Below are 21,263 nucleotides of genomic sequence, written 5' to 3'. Positions count from 1 at the left end.
GATAAACGCAGCTATTAACTTGTTAAAGGTAGCTCTTATACACAAACGGGCAAAAATGCGGCTTAAATTAGAGAACACCAAAAACTCAGCTACACAAAAACTTAATAACTACACAAAAACCCAACAGAGTAGGCTAAGCCATTCTGAAATTGCTTCCACAAATTAGTGCAAAGAAACGTAAATCGCGTAAATTTTGCGCGATTTGCAAAAAGTATTGGTGTCTTTCTTTCTGTGTGTCTAAAACAATCCTACTCCTTGGAGGTGTTAATAGCCAGATGTCTTGGAAAACGTTATAAATTTCTACAAATTTTATTACATTTTCAACAAAGGGCTCAACTTCGGAATCCAAACTTGGAAAATTTGGGGGGGCCATGGCCCCTTTCGCCCCCTGGCTACGCCTATGTTGACCATAACGGTTTTATGTAACGTTTGAATTGGTGAACGATTGTCCGGAACACCCCCTAACAAACTTTCTAAATAGGCTACGCCACTGGATGTAGCCTACGTGATTCTGTTTTTCCTTGGACTTTGAGTTTCATTGTGTCTGATGCAAATAACATAGACTTGGTAAACAATTAATTTATTATTGCTTATTTTACAATTTCTTCATTTGCACATTGCACAACAGATGAAATAAAAGTTTTCACTTTGCGAAGCATTGGTTTATTGATTACCTGTCAAAATCAAGAGCTGTGGAGTTAATACCAACCACTCTATCAATTCACATGCGTAAGCGTACACCATTTTGCTCACTTCCTCATCGTTGGTTTCCTTCTATGGAAACAATTGGGGATTTCCCATGCATTGCTTGCAAAGGCCAATGCCTCTTTTCAAGGTTGCCAGTTTTCATTCATTCATTTTGTTTTTAGTCATTTACGCTTCCGAGACGAAAAATATACTACTAACTAAAGATACTACTAGTGTACTACTACAATAACTACAATAGTGGACAAATAGGCTATAGGCTAGTTTTCCACGGTGCTGTTGGCCGATGGAACGACTTTTGAACTGTACAGTTTTAGTGATAATATGCCTGGAAATTGTAACAACATCTGGCAACTCTGCTTCTTCGTTGAATTGAGTTGAACAAATGATTGCTTGTTGTTGACCAAGGATGCCAGAGCTTGGTTTTTCCACCTAGATCTGAGTTATTTTGACCACATCTGGGTTTTAAGTTGTTTTTTTTCAAATTTAGGTAAATCTAGGATTTTTGGTTTTTAACTTTGTACAGAGCTTGCACGGTATTAAGGCACTGGGATCCTCGATAAATGGTCCACACTGCAACACAATTAAATGTTAAGGTATTGTTTTTTTGCATCAGCTACTGTGCAAGTCAGTGAGGTACAGGATGCTGAAGAAATGATCCAACTTTATGAAAATGTGGATGACTAAAAATTGGAGTAGTACAGCTATTTGTGTTACTGAACATTTATTTATTGTGAATTTGAGTTGGAAGTTCGGAAGGCGTACACCGATGCATAGCGCTCAAGTCCGCTTTCCCGAAATGCAGGATAAAGATAATAAAACAAAACAAACAAAAGTTATTCTTTTCAACGTTATGTTCAAATGAAAAAGGCTAAGCAGGGTAATTGCTAAGAACCAATTTAGCTGTACACCAAACTGTAAGCAGGCATGATGATTCTCCTCAGCCACAGTCTACAACTCACACAGCAAAAGCTTAGTTCAAAAGTCAAAACTAACCTTAATGGCTAGCCTATAGTAGGTATACACTCATACATCTAGTCAGTTTTAGAAATTTTGGTTAAACACACACTGAACCTTGCTAGCCAGATGCTTTACCATGAAGGCAATTTTGAGCCAAAATCTTTGCTGTGAACCCTTATAGGCCTACCAAGCTCTTGTTTTTGTATATAGTTATATTCTATATTATTAACTACCGTACCATACCAACATAAGTATGTGTTGTATATTGTATAATCATATATAGTGTTGTGTTACTATTTGCAGCTTTCTGAGGCTTCTGTGTAATGATTTAAAATGGTGCTAAAAGCACATGCAGGTTTTTTTAACCGCTTTACTACATATTTTCTGGACCTGTTTTTTTTTTGCCTATCTAGGTTTTTTTTTAGCACACAATCTAAGTTTATTGGAAATTTGTCGCTGGCATCCCTAGTTGTAATTGCAATGTGATCATGGTGGCTTGCAACGTTTCGTTTGGTGATAACTATATTGTTGCTTCGTTACATTAACTGACCACAGCAATAAATAAAGCTGAGAAGAACTTTGTAAATGTTAGAAAGAATGCCACTTTGTGATAATGAGGTGAAAACAACAGCGGTTGAGTGCGAAATTATTATGGTGTTACGTGACAGTCGTAACATGCCATGTTTGCAGCAAACATATCTGCGGTAGTTTGTGATCAGCAATAGACCTTCTTCATTTTTCATTATCATTCAGTTATTAGCTTACCCATATGAGAGATTTGAGGAAGTAAATAACTTTAGTACATACTGTACAAGTTGATCTTGAAGTTAATTACCGGTACTTGGTTTACATTTTATTTTTCCAGTCAGCATTTGCAGAAGTGTTTATGCTATTTTTAGTTGCAAGTAAATTTTGCTGCAAACAATTCACTTGTGCTCTATATCCAAACACTACTGTGTGTTTGTTTCGAAAAATTGTGAACATGGCACCAAGACGCGTATCCTCTCGTGCATCATCTAAACCTGGTAAGTTTCTGAAGCTTAAAATGTTGAATAAATACCTTTAAAGTCTTGATGTTTGAAATGTTGCATAGTAGACCAACTTTTAAATGTAAATTTTCAAAATAGTTAAACAATTTCTATGCTGTAGGCTACTTTAGCAGGTTTTAAAACTTGTTCTCGAGAATAGGGGCTCAAACATTACGGTATGTCTTTTCCTATATGTCGTAAAAATTGCCACTGAGTTTCAAATAACATATTTTGTAGTAGGCCTATGATGTCAACTTCAAATTATGTTACAGCTCCGTTGCTGATCAAAGCAGTTGATTTACTGAAAGAAGAAACCAGTGCTAAACACTATACATCAGAGTATGAGTCTGATGAACTTGTTGTGAGACGAGGCTTTCCATTTAAACTTATGCTGACATTATCAAGAGAGTTGAAATCTGAAGAATCAGTTGAATTTGAACTGCGCATAGGTACTGTAGTTTACTTATTATATGAAGTGCATTACTTTATAATATATAAATATTGAACATTGTATAGGCCTATGCTACAAGAGTGTATTAGAAGTAGACTGAATGCCATTGCAGCACATCAGCTTTTTGAGTTAAATTTATATATACTCTTTATTTAAAAATATTGCAATTGAAGCTATTTGAGTCATGCTGCATATCATTAAATCCTGTTGGTAATGTTTGCCATGGCATTAGTTGGTTTTATTTCTGGTTGAGATTGATCAAGGCTTTTATTTTTATTCCATCATAGCTTGTCACGTGATTGTGAGGTTCACCTGTAGTGAATTAAAGGGATCGCCACCTGAAGGCTTTCATACCCCCTTTTTAATGATTGGTTTTAAAGTATGAAATTTTTGTGGCACACTTGAGTGTATTCTAAGACATGCAATTTGGGAAACTGTAATCTGCAGTACTGGTATATATCATACATATACAATTTACAATTGAACAATTTCACAAACACATCTAGACAAATTATCAAGCAATTTTTATTGCTGGTTTTGGTGCAATGCTATCCAACTAACCAGATATTTAAAGTGAAGTGTTGCCATGAAATTTTGTGTTGTTTCTTAGGTGGACGCCCTATGGTTCATCATGGGTCATTAGTGAGACTTCCTAAGATTGATCCGAAACATGGTGATGATGTAGAAGGCCATGTTCTACTGGCTTCAGTAGGTTGGTAAACCTTAACCTTTTTACTGATAACTGTAGTTTTCAGCATGGTTTCAGTTTTTTTTCGTGTAGTTGAGTGTTTGTTTGATACTGGTAATATTTTGATAATCCCACCACATATCTGTTTTCTATTTTGGTTATAAAAATTCTATAATGTGTGCCCAAACGTTCACACTAAAAGTATGAGTACGATACATAAGTATGAGTACAGTACATATGTTGAAGCGTTAATTTTTACTGTCTTTTCTTTAATTGGGGTGTATCCTATGTCCTTAATATATTACTTTCATTTACAATATGCCGTGCTAGAAAACACATATTGTAGTGACATTGTAAAATACTTGTTTATAGTTTTAAGCATATGTCCACACCAACCTAGATAATATATCATGGCTTATTTAAACTTAATGTTTTCTTTGTATTTCAGGTGATATTCTAACTGTTGAAATACACACATCTGCAAAGTCAACTGGTATCGGGCAGTGGTTGTTGGTAATGAAGCCAAGAAGAGGAAGAAGAAAACTCCCCATTGTGAAAGTTACCAATGACATCATTGTTATTTTCAACCCCTGGTCAAAATGTATGTATCCAGGCTGCAATCGAAATGTAACTTCATACCACAATGTTGATACAAATATTCTAGTAGATGCAAAAAATGAAATATATAATGAGTTAAATATATTTGAATAATCTCTCTATGGTTCAACAAAGCAAACTCTCTACCAAAGCTTTATATTTGAATAAGCTGAAGATGCTATTACTATAATGAAATCGATTTTTAATAAATCACACTAAGAGGTTAGATTGTTGTTCAAATGCCAGCATTTGATATATATAATATATATATATTACAATACATATATATTACAAAAATATGTTAAAAAAGTTTTATTTTTCTATTCTATCTACAGTAGTATCACAATTAGAAAAATTTTGAGTAACGTATTTGAACACATGGCAACTCTCACCAAACTTCATATTTCAAATTGGTGTTTGCGAATCCAGTTTTGTTGGTCATTGAAACAACAGAAATAGCATAACAGACTGCATTATATTGTTCAGTTGACCCGGTATATATGTCAAACGACAGATGGCGGCAAGAGTATGTACTGAACGAAAATGGCATGCAGTTTTTCGGAACGTCTAATCGTATTGGTGAAATGGATTGGTATTTTGGCCAGGTAACTACATTGCTATTAACCCCCGATCATTACTTGTGTGGATTTGTGTGATAAATTGATGAAATGTGAAAGTTGCTATAATCGGAAGTCATAGAAGTATCGTGTTGCTATTGCTGCCTGTTGGAGGTAACTTTAGTGGTCTATCAGACGTATTGCCCGGCTAGCAAAGTTGGTTCGTTTTTTACATTTATTTAACGCCTGTACGCGCGGAATCAAAGTAAAAAAACATTCAACTTTGCTTGCTGAGTTAGAGGCAACAGAATTGCTTGGGTCTTGGCCCGACACTGTTTGCGTTCATTTTTTTTTCTTCACTCAATCATCAAATATTTGCGCAACCCTTGTATCTGATGACTCTTGCAGCATTTTTCTCTATGCGAAGATAAATATTGTTTTCAATAACTCTGAGCGTTTGGCCCTGACAAAGCAGGGAATTGTCTCTTAATTAAGATTCGCAAGTATCAAGTATATAACTTTGTAAATTTTATGTGGTATGTTATTCGCTCTGAGGATGCGCATTGTGATGCTGCGCGAAACATCACTGAAGCAATAAATCAATTTGTTTGTCTTTGCTTTTACTTTCACTCAGATGAACGTTTCAACTAGTGCTAGAAACGATAATTTTTCTGACAAACACGCAAACTTCTCAGTATGCAATTTGATTCACTATTCCCTCTAACACAATTTTTGTTACGTAATGTCGATGAACTAGTGGCGGTGTTTTGCCGCCAATTTAGCGCGTTCGCATGCTGGAGCAACAAAGAGTTTGTTGAATACGGTTTGGCGCGTTTTTGTCTGAATGTAAATATGCAACTTGTCGTTTCATGACCGAAATTTCAACCCACCCCAGACAACAAAATCCGTCATTTTTACATTGATTCAACGTGTACAGACGTTGAATCAATGTAAAAATAACGGATTTTGTTGTCTGGGGCGCTTTTCTATTGGTTTTCTATGGATTTTCTAACATAGCACTTTCGATATAAAGTTAAGCCTTTTTTTGTACTTGACATACAATGTCGTCTCTCTGATACGCTTCGTTTGTTTTACTTTTCAAAGCGACGAAAATTATATTAAGGGTGCCTGCTAGTCTTTTCATACTTCTGTTCCTATATATTTGTTGAGACCAACTGACCTACTAGATAGCTGTTTTTTTAACGATTGCGAATGTAACGGCAACGCCTTTTTTGCAAATTGACAAAACCGTGGAAACATGCTATTTTCAAGCATTTTTTAGTATGATTTATATGCGCTGTGTTGAGATTTTCCAAAGTAAACCAGCCCTATGGTACTTTTGAATCCCTACAGAATTTTCTTATAAATGAATTTTGGTTTTACTCTGGCTTCCATGTTGTTACACAGTTTTCGTTTCAGTTGCAACGTTCATCTGATAAAAGCAACAACAAACAGATTGAATGATTGCTTCACGAACGTTGCAACTAGTGCTAGAAACGATAATTGTCCTGATGAACATCCAAACTTTTCAGTATTCAGTTACACAGTTTATTAGTATTTGTTCTCTTTCTGCACTGACATCCATGCTTCAAGCGTGAGACGTGGCACTAACGAAAGTTCTTATATTCTCAGTTTGAAAGTGCCGTGATGAAGGCAAGTATGAAGCTGCTTGGCATGGGAGATCTGCGATACAGAGATCACAGCGACCCTGTCATGATCGCAAGACATCTCTCTGGTTTGGTCAACTCAAATGTGGGTATTGCACATGCAAGTTCAATTGTAAATCACTGAAAAACTAAAGCGCTTTTGTGGATATCACGAAAAAGCATTACAACAACATTAAAATTTTTGGCCACGATTGATTTTCATGTCCCATGTCATCCTACCTTGGCTAAGGTTTTTTTGTTATATTTTTACGTAAAGACAGCATAACCCCAAGTCCCAACTTGCCCCCGCTGCTCTTCGCAAAAGGGAAAATTGCTTCTGATCTGACCTCGTAATGAAGCCACTCCGTCACTGACCTGGATAAAGGCGTCGTAACAGCGTCAGCACAATTTCTATATTGCATTAACACCACGTTGAAATTATATACTGTGCTTTAACTGCCATGATTAGGTTTACAAAAAAGGCTTCTCAATCCAAAGGAAAAGTTTCTCAAGATCAATCCAAACACAATCAACATTATTTTTAAACATTGACTCACACAGCTTGTAACGAAAAAATCTGTGTTTTGTTATATTGTTGCCAAGCTTTGCTGCTGATGTTAGATGCTGTGCGCGCGTACCATGAGTCACGTTAGTGTTTGTTTCTACCGTACAGGACATTGTAAACAGGACAGAGGCCGTTTCCTTTTTGTCCTGTCATTGCAATGACAAATGGTTTTGAATTCTAATTCATTCCAACCTTTCATGCGGATTCACTGACTAATCACAGCAGATGTTTCTGCAGCTCAGTTTAAGCAAAATTACAGTGTGCAATGAGAATTGTGTGCTTGAGTTGTTCTCGAAATACTCGAAGGATTTGCAGACCCTGTCCATTTATAACTGAAATAATATCATATTTTCAAGTTACACAACGAATGAGCCTATTCAGTATTTATCTGTTAGTGATAATAATCGACGTCGAATCAACGTCAGGCTTACAAGCACACTTTACTTTTCCCAGGATGATAATGGAGTCTTGGTCGGTAATTGGTCTGGGGACTACGAAGACGGTAAAAGTCCAACGGACTGGAGCGGCAGCGTTGCCATACTGCAGCAGTATGTTGACACCGGCATGCCAGTCAAGTATGGCCAGTGCTGGGTGTTTTCTGGTGTCTTCACTGCAGGTGCTTACTTTTTAGTTGGTAACCCCATCCAGCAAATTAATCGTTTTTGTACGTCGATAGACGTTGAATCGTTGTAAAAAATCAAGCGATTTGTTGACTCTGGCTGCAGAATGTTTACTTTCCCCAGCGATTGATGACGTAGAACTATTGTGATGGTTATGGTACTAGCAAATAAAGGTGAGCATTGAAACATGAATTAATATCAACAACTTATGTATAAAATATGTGCTGGTAATTGCACACGGGCCAATTATCGACTAGACAAAAGCTTCAAAGTTCTTTATCCTGTAATTTTATTTAGTCTTTGGTAGAGTGTTTGCTTCGTTGTATCCTAAATAACAACACGAGCTTTTGTGTCGTGCTAATTTAACTTATTGGAACGTTTTCATCGTCTATTAAGACACGAGGTCCAGTACAACTTAGGTTGCAGTCACAATAGACTTTTTGTTGTATCCAAGCTTTGCCGACCGGAAGCCAAGGAAGCCGGTTTTGTGTCTACCTTCACTCCTTCAGGCATGCTCTTGAGCGGTGTCAAATCGCTACCCTTTCGAACGTTGAGCCAGAGATCTCACCACTCGGCTATGCAGCCGATAGATTTTGCTAACCTGCATATTAGAAATTATAAAAAAAATCGCAATTGTGGAGTAACCCTTGTATGGCATGTATGCTTGTGGTCGTCTTGTAAAGATAATTCAGTGCTTGTTGTGCGTGGCTTGCCTACTGATTTACTTATTCAACAGTGCTTCGTTGTCTTGGAATACCTGCCCGTAGTGTGACAACCTTCGAATCTGCCCACGACACCGATGGTAACATCACAATTGACTACCATTATGATGAGAACGGGAAGCCGATGGACAATGACGATTCGGTCTGGTTAGTGCTGTAGAAAATTGTCGCTATTACATCGCTTCAGCGTTTGGAAACGTTTGCTTCTGAACGACTGATGCTGACTGTGATACAGCACCCAGACAGCAAATTAATGCAATAAACTGTTGGTCTGCTGTCTGGGTAGTGTGGTCGATTCGTTTGTCTATCCAGTTGAAAAATTGACCATTTTATTGAATTGGTGACTTAATCATCACACAAATGATTTGGTGGTCTGGGGTAACACAACGACTTAGTGTCCAAAACATATCTTCAAGTTTTTCCATTGCACGCGTCTGTAAAAATAAACATTTTTGTTGATTTTCTGTCAGGTATTTCATGGGATCACTGTTTTTCTCGTGATGTAGGATAAGGGGTATAATTATCCCCCAGGGAAGTGGTAAGAGCAGAATGCCGAAAGATTTTTTATTGATTTCATACAAATTGCTGCAACTAACAAGAATTTGAAAGTTGTGACGAATGTGACGTGGTAATCGTGGCACTGAAGGACCAGAAGAGCTGCCCAACCAACAAAACTATTGTTTTGACTATTCATATCCTATTGATTGCAGGAACTTTCACGTTTGGAATGATGCTTGGATGGCCAGGGAGTCCTTGCCTGAGGGGTACGGGGGATGGCAGGCCGTGGATGCGACCCCCCAGGAAGCCAGCGATAGGAAATTTCAATGCGGCCCTGGCTCAGTTGTCGCCATAAAGGAGGTGCGTGTGATGGCAGTGGTGTGTGGAATTCACCACATGCTTTCCTTCAAATCAGCATTTCAGTCATAGCGTTGCTGCCTTTATTTTTTGTTTGGTTTTCTCCACAGTGAGTTCAAGCACGAATGGCTGCGTCTTTTGCCATGTGGTTTCAGCATTTATATGCTTACATCCCACGCTTTCTAAACAGCCGAAAATTGCCTCATGTATTGCAGTTAGCTAGGCATGTTTTGGTTTCAACGGTTTTGAGTTAATGCGCCCTGATGACTCGAAGATTTGTTTCTTTGCAATAAACTCATACTTGTAGAAATCAAGATATTCCCACCACCGATGTGCTCGGGATGTTGCTGCAATAATTACAGCTAGGTATGAGCGGATGCTCTGAACTATTTGACGTCCGCTACATTGTGCAGCAATCAATCAAGCGTAGCTTTGCACGCGGTACATTGTGAACGAGAGTCGCAATCAAGCCTCGAACTACTGTTACGCTTCTACCACCAACTGTCCTAATATTAATTATCAATTAATCCAGCAGTTCATTCCGTCATTGAATGCTCTTTTTACCAGTAAAGAAGGACAGTGACGCAAAGGCTGCACCTTTTGGTCTACCTTGTTTATGCTTGCTGTCTTTTTAACTTATGAGAGTTTAAACGCTCTTCAAACAGGGCTGTGACGCTAGCGACGAGCGTTGACGCTTCCTCACTATCACAGTTGAGCACATGTCAAAATTAGATTATTTTCACTTTGATGGTCCTGATTCCATCTTCTGGATGCACCAATCCAAAGCTCAACATGTGATATCAGGGAGCTTGCTCATGCAAGGGACCGATGACCAGATCAATGGACAATAAAAAGTGCACAAACAATTATTCAAATTATCAAGCGGAAAAATGAAAACTGTGATCATGCGAACAGCAGCAACTTATTGGCATAATTTCCCCCAATCGCAAACCCAGAACGACGCATGTTGACAAAAGCCGTGGTTGTCATGGGATGAGTTAATTGGCTCGTTGCATTAGAACGGGATGCCGTTGGCGTTTTTGAGTAGGGTATCCATATTGTTTGGGTTGGAAATATTTTTAAATGTTGGCAACATTTTAATTTCAACATGGCCGCCATGATGCTACTGTTGGAGATTTCTGATATTGACTGATAACACTATTATCTAATTATAATATACCATGGTATATTACTAATTCTATTATTATGAGAGTTACTTCAGTACAGCATCAAAGTTTGAAATTGCAACTACAGATTATTTTTCAGGGTCAGATCAATCTAGATTACGACTGTCCGTTCATTTACGCCGAAGTGAACGGCACCAAGAAACACTGGATGAAGCTAAAGAAGCCAGAGAGTAGGTGGCCAGCGGACTTCGCCTTTTTTACTAATTACGTAAAATGTTTGATTATTTCACTTTTCCACACAAGCTACATCCCAGGCAGAAAAATCCGTCATTTCTACATTGATTCAACGTTAGAAATGACCGGTTTTTCTGTCTGGGGTGGCTAGCAATATCGAAGTCCCCAAGACATCATTGCTTATGAAATTTATTACGTTTTTCTGGTGACTACAGGCGATGCTAACCACAGCTTTGTGTCCGATATGACTGACTTTCGATCAGTGTGGGCTGTAGAATCTTAACTCTTTCAATATGCTTTACTTCTTGCCAGCTGCATGAAGATAAATTACCCCATCATCTTTTTTCCGCTTGCATCTTGAACCAATACCATTTAACCCGACCTTTCCTCTTCAGCAATCTTAATTTCTTGACAGATGACATTTACCCAGCTTGAAAACCCCTTATTAATAAGATGAACGAAAGTTGATGCTTTCCATCAGCGATGAGTAAATTGCGTCAGCAGCTGGGTAAATTGCGTCACAATGTTGCCAATCGCGCAGGGTCGGAAGACGGGAAGCTGATAGAATGGTCAGACATTGGTAGCGATACTGATGTCATCGGGCAACACATAAGCACGAAAGCTGTCGGCGAATACAAGAGGGAAGATGTTACACTGAAGTACAAGTATGCTGAAGGTAAGTACTGGGTCATTCCATACCCAAGTGATCCAGAAGAAAATAAACTCAGTTTTAAACCCATTTATGGAACATTAAATTGAGATTTGATCGACTTTAAGAGCTCATCAACCTGACTTTAAAAAATAATATATTTTTAAAATTAGACAAGAATTAACCCAGTTATCATAATTTGAAGTTGTTAATGTTTAGAGACTAAATTTCAATGTGATTTCTCATCGAAATATCCCAAAATAATATAAAATTTTGATAACTTAACATACAAATTAATTGAATAATAAACTTCATCAATGTGTTTCTGTGATGTGCCATTTTGCTGCTAAACGGGTAGTTTTACCCCCCTTGATAAGGTCAGTTGAAACGACACAAATTAAACTGGTTATTATTTTGTAAGACTTTGTGGTAAATAGGATTTGTAGAGAGACAAGAAAGGAATCAGGCCCTGCGTCACTGTATGCGGTTGGTGATGTAAAATATGCATTCGTGTTTCCTCCAGGAACACCAGAAGAGGAACTTTCATTCCACCATGCCCGGAAGTTTGTGAAGTTCACCAAAGTACCTCGCAAAGAAATCCCCAAGGTCATACAACTTCAACCAAGTGTCCCTGGATCCGTGGCTTTTGGAAAAGATATTTCGTTTAAGATTAAGGTACGTTGAGAAAGAGCGACTTTCCTGGCGTCAGCACTACCAGACTACTCACTATGGAACAGCGAACATTGTGTCACACTAGCCATCAAGACTGTCCCAAAAAATATGGGTTTCTTGGCATTCTTGCTACACTCGAATGCCGAGAAACTCAAGATTAAGGTAGACGGTTTGTTAAGTTGCTAAGTTGTTAACATGTTTTCAATATATTCTGTCCGATTGATGGATTCTTATATCTTCAAAGTTTCTTATCTATAGACTTGTAATTAGCCATGTTTAATGAGCCCATTCGCTTCCTCAAAACAATTTGATATGATCCAAATGTGGTGCGATTAAAAAAGATCAAGTTTTTTTCAAACAAGTAACAAATGACTTCTTTCACGTGACAGAGAGGTGGTATAAATAAGCAGTTACTACGATTTAAACCTGCCGGCGTTGTATCTTTCTTGAGCTTTGGAACGAGAAACCTTTTAAATTGTGAAAATATCGTCCGTCATGTATCTGGTAGTTAGCTGTTGTTGATGCTGGTAAAGAGTAAATACTTGAGGTGATTTATAAATGAAGTGGGATGCTTTGTTTGTAGTAGAGGAGTTAAACTCTACTTTTCACTCTTTTCGTCCACTTCCTATCTACTTTTCTCAATCTAAGCTGAATACCATTCAACCATGACCGGTAGCGTGGGCGAGTAGTGAGAGAGTATGTCCGACATTAAGAAGGATGTCAGTTCACTGCTTATCCAGAGCACGCTGGCGTGTCTCAGGTAGACACTCAATGCCACATTTAAAGATGGACAAAGATTGTTTGATGGTCAATCACAAGTCTGAATGAGATAAATAATCATATTCTATTTAACTTTAAATCGTATATTTATAGTATTTTAAAATATACTGTAGTACTTTGTTTATAGCACTTTAAATCTTTATACTGTTTTAGATCTTTCTACTGCTTTAAATCTTTATAATACTTTAAATCAAAACAAAAAGAACTTTCTATCTTTAGTTGAACAACACCAGCAAGAAGACTCAGAACGTTTTCTTATCTGTCGTGGGAAAAACAATGCAGTATAATGGTAAGTTCGATGCTCTTTGGTCGTGATATGAACAGAGGCTATTTTCTCTCGAAAACAATTCGCTACCTGAAATTTTACTTGTTTTTATTTTTAATAACCCGGATTATCATCATCATCATAATCCATCGTCGGTTTGTTCCCCACTAGTGGGGGTGGCCGATTGTTTCCGCGCAGCAATTGTCTTAATCCCTTTTCTCCATTTCACCCTGTCCCTTGCATCTTCCTCCTTCAGTCCGACCTTTTTAAACTCATCCTTCACTTGTTGTTTCCACGTTCTTCTTGGACGACCGCGTTTCCTCTTCCCATCCACCTTTAGATCTAGTGCCTTTCTAAGAAAACTTCCTTCCTCCCTCCTTATCACATGTCCATACCATCTTACTCCATTTGCCCTTGCCAGTTGGTCTATGGTCTCTCTCATCTCTAGCATATCCAACAATTCTTCAGTCCTTTTTTCCCTTCTCGTTTTCACCCCACACATTGCTCTCACCATTGACCTTTCCGTTCTTCTCAGGATTGCCAGTTCACTCTCTCTCAATACCCATGTCTCGCTACCATATAGCATTGCAGGCCGCACACAGCTCCGATATACTTTTCCTTTCATCCTTAGTGAAAATTTTCTGCCATGCAACATTTCCCCACATTCCCTGAACTTTGCCCAGCCCAATCTTGCCCTTGTTGTCACCGCTGCTTCACATCCACCACTTCCATTTATCCGATCACCCAGATAACAGAAGTCTGTCACTGTTTCGATGCCATGGCAGAACTCATCATCATGGCCTTCCACTTCATTCCTTCCTTTACTGCATTTCCCACAAACAAAACACTTCGCCAATCTTGTTGCGGCTCTCTTGACATTAGCACATCTTGCATGTACCCACTTTCCACATTCCTTGCATTGCATTGAATTTCTCATCACTCTCTTGCCACATATTCCACAGGGATCTACTTTGCTCTCAACAACTGTTCCTTCTGCTCCACTCACCATCACTTTTGTTTTTTCAAGATTCACCTTCATACCCTTGGTTTCAAATGCTTCTTTCCATTTCTCAAACTTTCTCTCCATTCCCTCCATACTATTACTTGTCAAGACCAGGTCGTCTGCATACAAAATTTCACTTAATAAGCCCTCCCTCACTCCTTCAGTTACAACGTCAACCACAATAGCAAATATCAGAGGTGACAAAACTGATCCCTGGTGTACACCAACCTTCACAGAAGGTTGGTGTACCTTCACATTATGACACCAACCTTCACATTATGACACCGTAAACACAGTGTATGATTATGTGAAAGAAGTGACTTGATGAGGAATTGAACTGGTGTTCTGTGAGCACAAACTAAATCAACTATCCCACTCAACTACAGTATTTAACACCATGTTGCTTTGGCTCTGTGTTTCTCGACAGTCGAGTGTAGCAAGAATTGACAGCGATAGGCACGTGTTTCGCCCATGAGGCTGGGCTCATCAGTAGCGCACCACTAGTTCATACCACACAGTTCTCAACTGCTGCTTTTGCCAGTCAGTTGAATCCTTACCTTTGTGGAAATAAAACAACTAAACTAACTGCCGCCAAGGATATGCACTGTTGCTTTGAGCTGTTGTCAACAACGTTTCGGTGGCATATGTCATGGGCGTAGCCACGAGGGAGGGTTGGGATGCAATCCCTCCCCAAAAAAATATTAATACCATTATAATTCATGTTGCAATAGATTGATAGTTAGTTAGTATCTACATAGCGAAATAACTCGTGTTGTTTGACGCTTACCCCTTAAAACTATTTTTTTAACTTTGTCACTGGCTTATGCAGATTACTTTAAGTCCTACTCTCTACCGTGTGTTGCTGTTGCACCCATTTTTTTTTTCAAAAATTCAGACCCATTTTTATCATAGGTTCGGTTGTTGCATCAATTTACGACAAGGATTTCCGAAAAGAAGTTGCGGCTTCCAAATCCACAGAGATAGAAGTTAATTTGCCAGTCGCGACTTACTGGGAGTCTGCTAAGGGAAACAACAGCATCAAGTTTTCCTTCCTCGGTGGCGTGGAAGAAACCTACCAAATGTTCGCCACCCAAGCTATTGTGGATTTCGACAAGCCTACTATTGAATTGCAGGTGCGTGGAATGAAGAGGCTTATAATCAGCGGCATGGCTTTAAGCCGGAAATGTAGCTGAATGGTAGGCTAGTCGCCATAATTGTGATGCAAGTACAGTACCAAGTTTTTGGCGCTAAAGATTAGCCTAATGTCCCATTTTGCTAGCTAGAGTTCGGTTTGTTTTGCTATTCTCCTTGAATTTGAAGATAGTCAACAAAAAGTTTTGCACACAAATAGAAACATTTCTAAGCAAGGTGCAAGAACGACGAGTGTTGGTATGGTAAGTAAAGGTGGTCCCATACTTAATTCAAGTGTCGGATATGAGAAGATAAGGTTCTCATTGTACTAAACCTTCGGCACTAGGAGAGTAGGGTGGCCAGTTCCTTTCTCTCGGCCAACTTTCCTGCAGCAATGATTCCCACCCAATTTATTACACCCTAGGTAGAGGTGAGCGCTGTTTTCAACAACCAGCTGAAGCCGGGAGTCGAACCAGGTTTGCATAATTGGAAAGCCAACGCCTTATCCGTTGCACCATCCCAACTTGGTACGGTAGATAGAGTTAAAACATCCAGCACATAACCCGCCATAGCCCACAGACGGAAGTACTCGGATCAAAATCTAGTTTTTGACATAAAAACAACAATCTACTCATTTTCGAACGCTGCTCAGCACAAACGCTAGTTTCGCACAGACCCGTAATCTTCTCACTTCTTAAAATATCTGCAAATTGTTATAAAGTTTAAAAATAAAACATCAAATGTCTTTTGCAGGTTCGTTGCTGTTTTACTAAACTGTATTAGCGTACCGTATTTCGATCTCAAGCACGTTTTCACGTTACCATTTTGCCGCTTCAACTTTTTTCTGTGCCTCTGCTGTGTTTTGGTATATAATGATGACGTTCATCGATGGTCAGAAATGAAACAAAATCAACTTCACTGACTGTTGTCATCATTACAGGTCGTGTCTCCGGTCAAGTTGTTGAAACCAGTCAAGGTGGTGGCTTCCTTCAACAACCCTCTGGGAATCCCATTAACTGGGGGCGTGTTCAGGTTCGAAGGAGCGGGGCTGAAGGACGTGGTGACTGTACCCGCGGGCACGGTGAGAGGCAGTCTTGTGTGTAGGCTATCTTTTGTTTATGTCGATTGATTGAATCTGTATACTCGGACTGAGAAAGCTTTTGAGAGCTTATTCCTAGCAGTTTTGCCTTCGTGTAGAATGTAGAGACTTTGAACCACTGACTCAGCCCCGGTCAACGAGATTGACAGAGTGAAGATTCCGTTTGTTGAAATGTTGTCTATGAAGTATTCCATCCACTAGGTGCCGCTAAATAGCGAGCTGTCCTCAAAATTGTGTGGCTCAAGCGCACACCCCGAGAACCGAACCGGTGCTGCTTAATCTTAGGCTAAAGTCGAACGCTCAACCAGCTGAGCTATCGGAGCGAACATTTTGCTTTCTCGTAGGAGCATAGGCTACTGCTGTCTCGGATTATACACACATTACCGGTTTTTATCCTATGAACCTTTTTCACTTTGGAAATACTTGTGTAGTATTGTTATTTTCTCAGTGGACATAAAATATCATAAGTACAGTATTTTTATAATTCTACTTTTCCACAGATCAAAGCGAATGGCAGTTGCAAAATCGAAGCCACCATTGTCCCAAGGAAGCTCGGTTCTCGTCGGATAATTGTCGGTTTCTCCTCGAAACAGCTGCAGAATGTGAGAGGTTCCATGGATGTCAAAGTTGTCTGAATCAACACGCACGAAATACACCATAATGTTGATAAACATTCATTCAACATCTTTCAGTAGAGAGCTCTAGCAAAGCTCATTGGCTTTGAGCGGACGATTTTTATTGAATTAATGTTCTTTGATGTCGTTTTACCGTGTCATTATAGACAAAGTAGTTTGTTTATATAAACATGTAGAAAATTTAACAGGGTAAACTTTCGCACTTGCTTATCAGTAGCAATTTCCTCCAACCTGCCCAATATGCATGTAGCCTATGTTTTAATGAGATTGCAGAAATAACTGATGTGTTTTTACACAATGTGAAATGTCACTTATGAGAATCACGACTATACGTTTTAAGAGTTTCTTTTTAACGATTCTTTCTGTAGATTAAGCTAATTTAGAACCCTCAGGATCTGACCCAATTTGTAACACTTGCTGGACCTGGGACATTTCTCGCTGAATGTGCATCTGCAACGTAGTGTGGCGAAATAGCGTGTACTGTACATTGTGCTTAGGCTGTGTGGTGATGATATATTTTATCATGTAGCAATTCACTTATAGAATTTGTAGAGAGTGAGTAGTAGCAGTACCAATGCAGTTGTTGCCTGTTTTCCAATGTCTAATCAAGAATGTGAAACGCTGGCTAACTCTTTCATATATCCGTGGCATAGAATTTGTGTTTGAAAAATAGTTTATTCAAAGTCCATCCCATTTTTACGCTTCCGATATTTGTTTTCTCTGCATTTTAAGTGGAAGATTTTTATACAAATAGTTAATTCTTTGTGAAGCAAATTTTAACGTTGATGTTATGCATTCTAGTATCACTGTAGCTCTTTTTTTTTAAAGTTTTTTGTTGTTGCTGAAACCATTTTTAGATTTTTTAGAAAATACAACTGCCATCATATGAAATAAAAATTCAAAATATTATTAACCGTACGTAAAGTGAAAACAAATGGTTACACGAATCCTTTTGAAACACATATATTTTTTTATTCTATGAGGAGTGAAACTGCATATTACAAACTCAATTGTGCAATCGATTTTGTTCAGTTTGACCTATACCGCAGTTACTAATCCCTACCGCCAATATTTTGACACCAGGCACCAAAGCTGCCGCAGTAAACGAGACAAAACGTTTGTAACAGTTCTGTGTAGTTCCAATAAACCTATATCTCAATTACGTTGTGTTTTAATGAGTAGAACAGCCTATCACAATGCACTTCAACCGTTTTTTTTTTACTTTTCGTTCAACCTTCAAAACTGATGTTGTTATGCACCATTTCAATTCTGATAAAAGCGACTGTTAAACGGCTTTTTTCAGCGCGCGATGTTCGATAGGACCGCGTTTCGACCCCGTTCAAACGCACACCATTCTCCAGTGGTCCTTTATAATGCATCTTATTCCACAGTAAGCTACTGCATCCAAAGCACCAAGGGTGGATGCAATTGAAATGGTAGTAAGCAAATGTTGCGAATGTCAACACAATTTGTAAATTTTTCCTATTCGCAAACTCAAGTTATGCCAAATTGAATGACCACAACGACCGTCTTGCCTACGCAGGGCGAGTTTTCCCCATTTAGCTTGATTTCTTTATTATTGCAGTGGTTTTGGTCTCAGCAAAACACTTCTCCCCCGCCTACACTGTGGCGACAAAAACGAAAAAAAACTTGAGTACTGGTATTTAGTTTTTGGTGTACGTTAGGCTATGTTATTGTTTATAAGTCTAGTCAGGCTGATATCAGCTCTTCGGCTCAGTACCGAAGCACCCTCTTAAGTACCGATCTGGTTTTTACTGGTGTCCAGTATCTTTTTTAATGAGTTACATTTAGTTGATTGGGAACACTCGGTTTAGTTTCGACATGACCTGGCTTGGCTGCTATGAGAAGGGTGAGTTGGCCTTATGTTAAAAAGTTTTTAAGACAACATTTTCGTTCATTTGAAATTGTAGCAATTTGGTTTCGCTGTACGCTCGAAACAAAGTACAATACTTTCACAGAGAAACCGGAATCAGTTTGGTTTGTACAGACAGTATTGTACTAAGCATAAGACTAAATTTTTTCACGATTAACTGAAAAAGTACATCACGTTGAATGATGATAGCAAATATCAGCAAACGAGACACGGACACATAGAAAATAACAATTTCATTTGGTAATGCGAAAGTAAGACTATAAGTGTATTGTACAAAGTACAACCACACCAATATGCAGGAATATATGGTAAAAATGCATCAGTTGTCGGTGTAGAAACGACACCAGCCGCGTCACAACAGTTTATTTTTTGTACTTGTTTAATATCCATTCTGCGTCATCAACAGCTCGTTTTATAATTTCTTGAATTCGACCATCGTCCCTTTCATCATTATGACTTTTGAACTCTTGCCTTACAAAGTGTTTGTAATTGCACAAATGCCTGCAGTTAGCATGCTTCCTTGATTACTTCTGCACTCCTTTTGTCACGTGTACTCCGCGAGGCAGTACTCTGTTTTATTCGTATCATTTCATTCTGGCAGGCTAGCGAACAACAGCTTCTTTTGTTCTAGTTCTAGTGTTGAGTTTAACAATCTTACGTTGTGTATTTTGTTGCAGAAATTGCGATTCGATCATTTTTCTTTTGTTAATACATTCAAGAAAAATAACCGTCTTTGTTCATGATCGAATCGCAATTTCTTGATTACAAATACATCAAGGCAGGTACACTAGCGTGATAGCACAAGTAACAGCAATCGCAGATACTGGTGCCCAAATAAATGTATGGTCACTGAAGAACTTTGTGCAATCCGGCTTTGGACAAGAGACCCTTGTACCCGCACCAAACCTAATAGCTGCAAATCGCTCTACTATTTCCATTACAGGAGCATTTCGTGCCATCATTCGGGGTACAGCGCACGGCTGCAATGTTGAACGTCGGTGCATGATTTACATCAGTCCAGACGTTGACAAGTTATACTTATCTCATGACACACTGTTGCATTTAGGTGCCCTATCCCCGAAGTTCCCAACTCTAGGGGAACATCAGATCAAGCAAGAAATGGCGCACAATCTTATCGAACCAGAAATCAACGTCGTCAGACTTGTCAACGGTGGATGCACAGTACCCAGCAAGCAACTGGAGTCGTGCACTTGCCCTCAACGTGGTGCAGTCCCAGCTCCCCCAACCAAGCTTCCGTTCCCATGCACACCTGAAAACAATGACAAGATGGCAAACTGGCTACTCCAGAGGTACGCCGCATCCACTTTCAACACTTGCCCGCACCGCGCGCTACATTGTATGGCTGGTCCTCCCATAGAAATACATGTTGACCCCAACGCGAAACCAGTGGCCGTTCATACACCAGCGTCTATCCCCTTGCATTGGCAAGAAAAAGTACACGCTGATCTCCTCCGCGACGAGGCTCTGGGAATCCTTGAAAAAGTCCCCCACGGCGAACCCACCACATGGTGTCATCGCATGGTTATCACACGCAAAAATGATGGCTCACCACGCCGTACTGTCGACCTGTCCCCCTTAAACAAATTCTGCCAGAGAGAAACCTTCGCCTCCGAAGCTCCATTCCAGCTGTCCCGTCGTGTCCCCGGAAACACTTGGAAATCGGTGACTGACGCATGGAACGGCTATCACAGTGTTCCACTGCGTCCTTCTGATCGGCATCTCACAACTTTCATCACTCCCTTTGGAAGATGGCGCTACACTAGGGCACCGCAAGGATTCCTATCCTCTGGGGATGGCTACAATCGCCGTTTCAATACCATATTAACCGATTTTGTGCGCAAAGAACGCTGTGTCGACGACACAGTGTTCTATGATAGCCAACTGGAGGAACATTGGTGGCGAACCATAAAATTCCTCACTTTAGTGGGACGGGCGGGCATTGTCCTTAACCCTGACAAGTTTCAATTTGCCCAACGCACCGTAGATTTCGCTGGATTCCGTATCTCAGAAGCAATGGTCGAGCCCCTCCCTAAATACTTGCTCGCCATCCAAGAATTTCCAGTCCCGAATAATATCACAGACATACGCAGCTGGTTCGGATTAATCAACCAAGTAGGAAACTATGCTCAACTGCGTGACCTAATGGCACCGTTCAAGCCGTTCCTTAGCCCAAAGCATAAGTTCGAATGGTCTCAGGAGCTGGATTCCGCATTTGCCGCCTCCAAATCGGCAATCGTTGATGCTATTCGCCATGGGGTAGAAATCTTTGACCCCTGCCGTCGAACATGTTTGCGCCCTGACTGGTCCAACAAAGGCATCGGATATTTCCTTCTCCAAAAACATTGCGTATGTGCTTCCA

At 39.4% G+C, this 21,263-nt stretch overlaps 1 protein-coding gene across 1 annotated transcript; it reads left to right on the top strand.

The window, feature by feature from the left end:
* Positions 1-2,520: 2,520 nt before the first annotated feature.
* Positions 2,521-18,148, top strand: LOC145783087 (protein-glutamine gamma-glutamyltransferase K-like). The gene is made up of 16 exons (XM_082594860.1): positions 2,521-2,690; positions 2,966-3,142; positions 3,755-3,856; positions 4,281-4,433; positions 4,916-5,034; positions 6,619-6,738; positions 7,651-7,813; positions 8,554-8,686; positions 9,250-9,397; positions 10,661-10,751; positions 11,297-11,431; positions 11,928-12,079; positions 13,076-13,145; positions 15,037-15,257; positions 16,196-16,336; positions 16,855-18,148. Exons 1-16 carry the CDS (start codon positions 2,552-2,554, stop codon positions 16,987-16,989), a joined length of 2,199 nt encoding a protein of 732 aa, XP_082450986.1. The 5' UTR covers positions 2,521-2,551; the 3' UTR covers positions 16,990-18,148.
* The last annotated feature ends 3,115 nt before the right edge of the window (positions 18,149-21,263 follow it).

The sequence above is a fragment of the Aplidium turbinatum genome, chromosome 14, assembly GCF_918807975.1.
Source record: "Aplidium turbinatum chromosome 14, kaAplTurb1.1, whole genome shotgun sequence".
In the NCBI taxonomy this organism is placed as follows: Eukaryota; Metazoa; Chordata; class Ascidiacea; order Aplousobranchia; family Polyclinidae; genus Aplidium; species Aplidium turbinatum.
This window is presented reverse-complemented; position numbering and strand designations above follow the sequence as displayed.

Coding starts and splice junctions, on each gene's coding strand:
- LOC145783087 (XM_082594860.1), top strand. CDS start 2,552: ATGCTATTTTTAGTTGCAAGTAAATTTTGCTGCAAACAATTCACTTGT. Junction 13,146..15,036: donor AAAAACAATGCAGTATAATG/GTAAGTTCGATG, acceptor TTTTTATCATAG/GTTCGGTTGTTGCATCAATT. Junction 15,258..16,195: donor AGCCTACTATTGAATTGCAG/GTGCGTGGAATG, acceptor TCATCATTACAG/GTCGTGTCTCCGGTCAAGTT.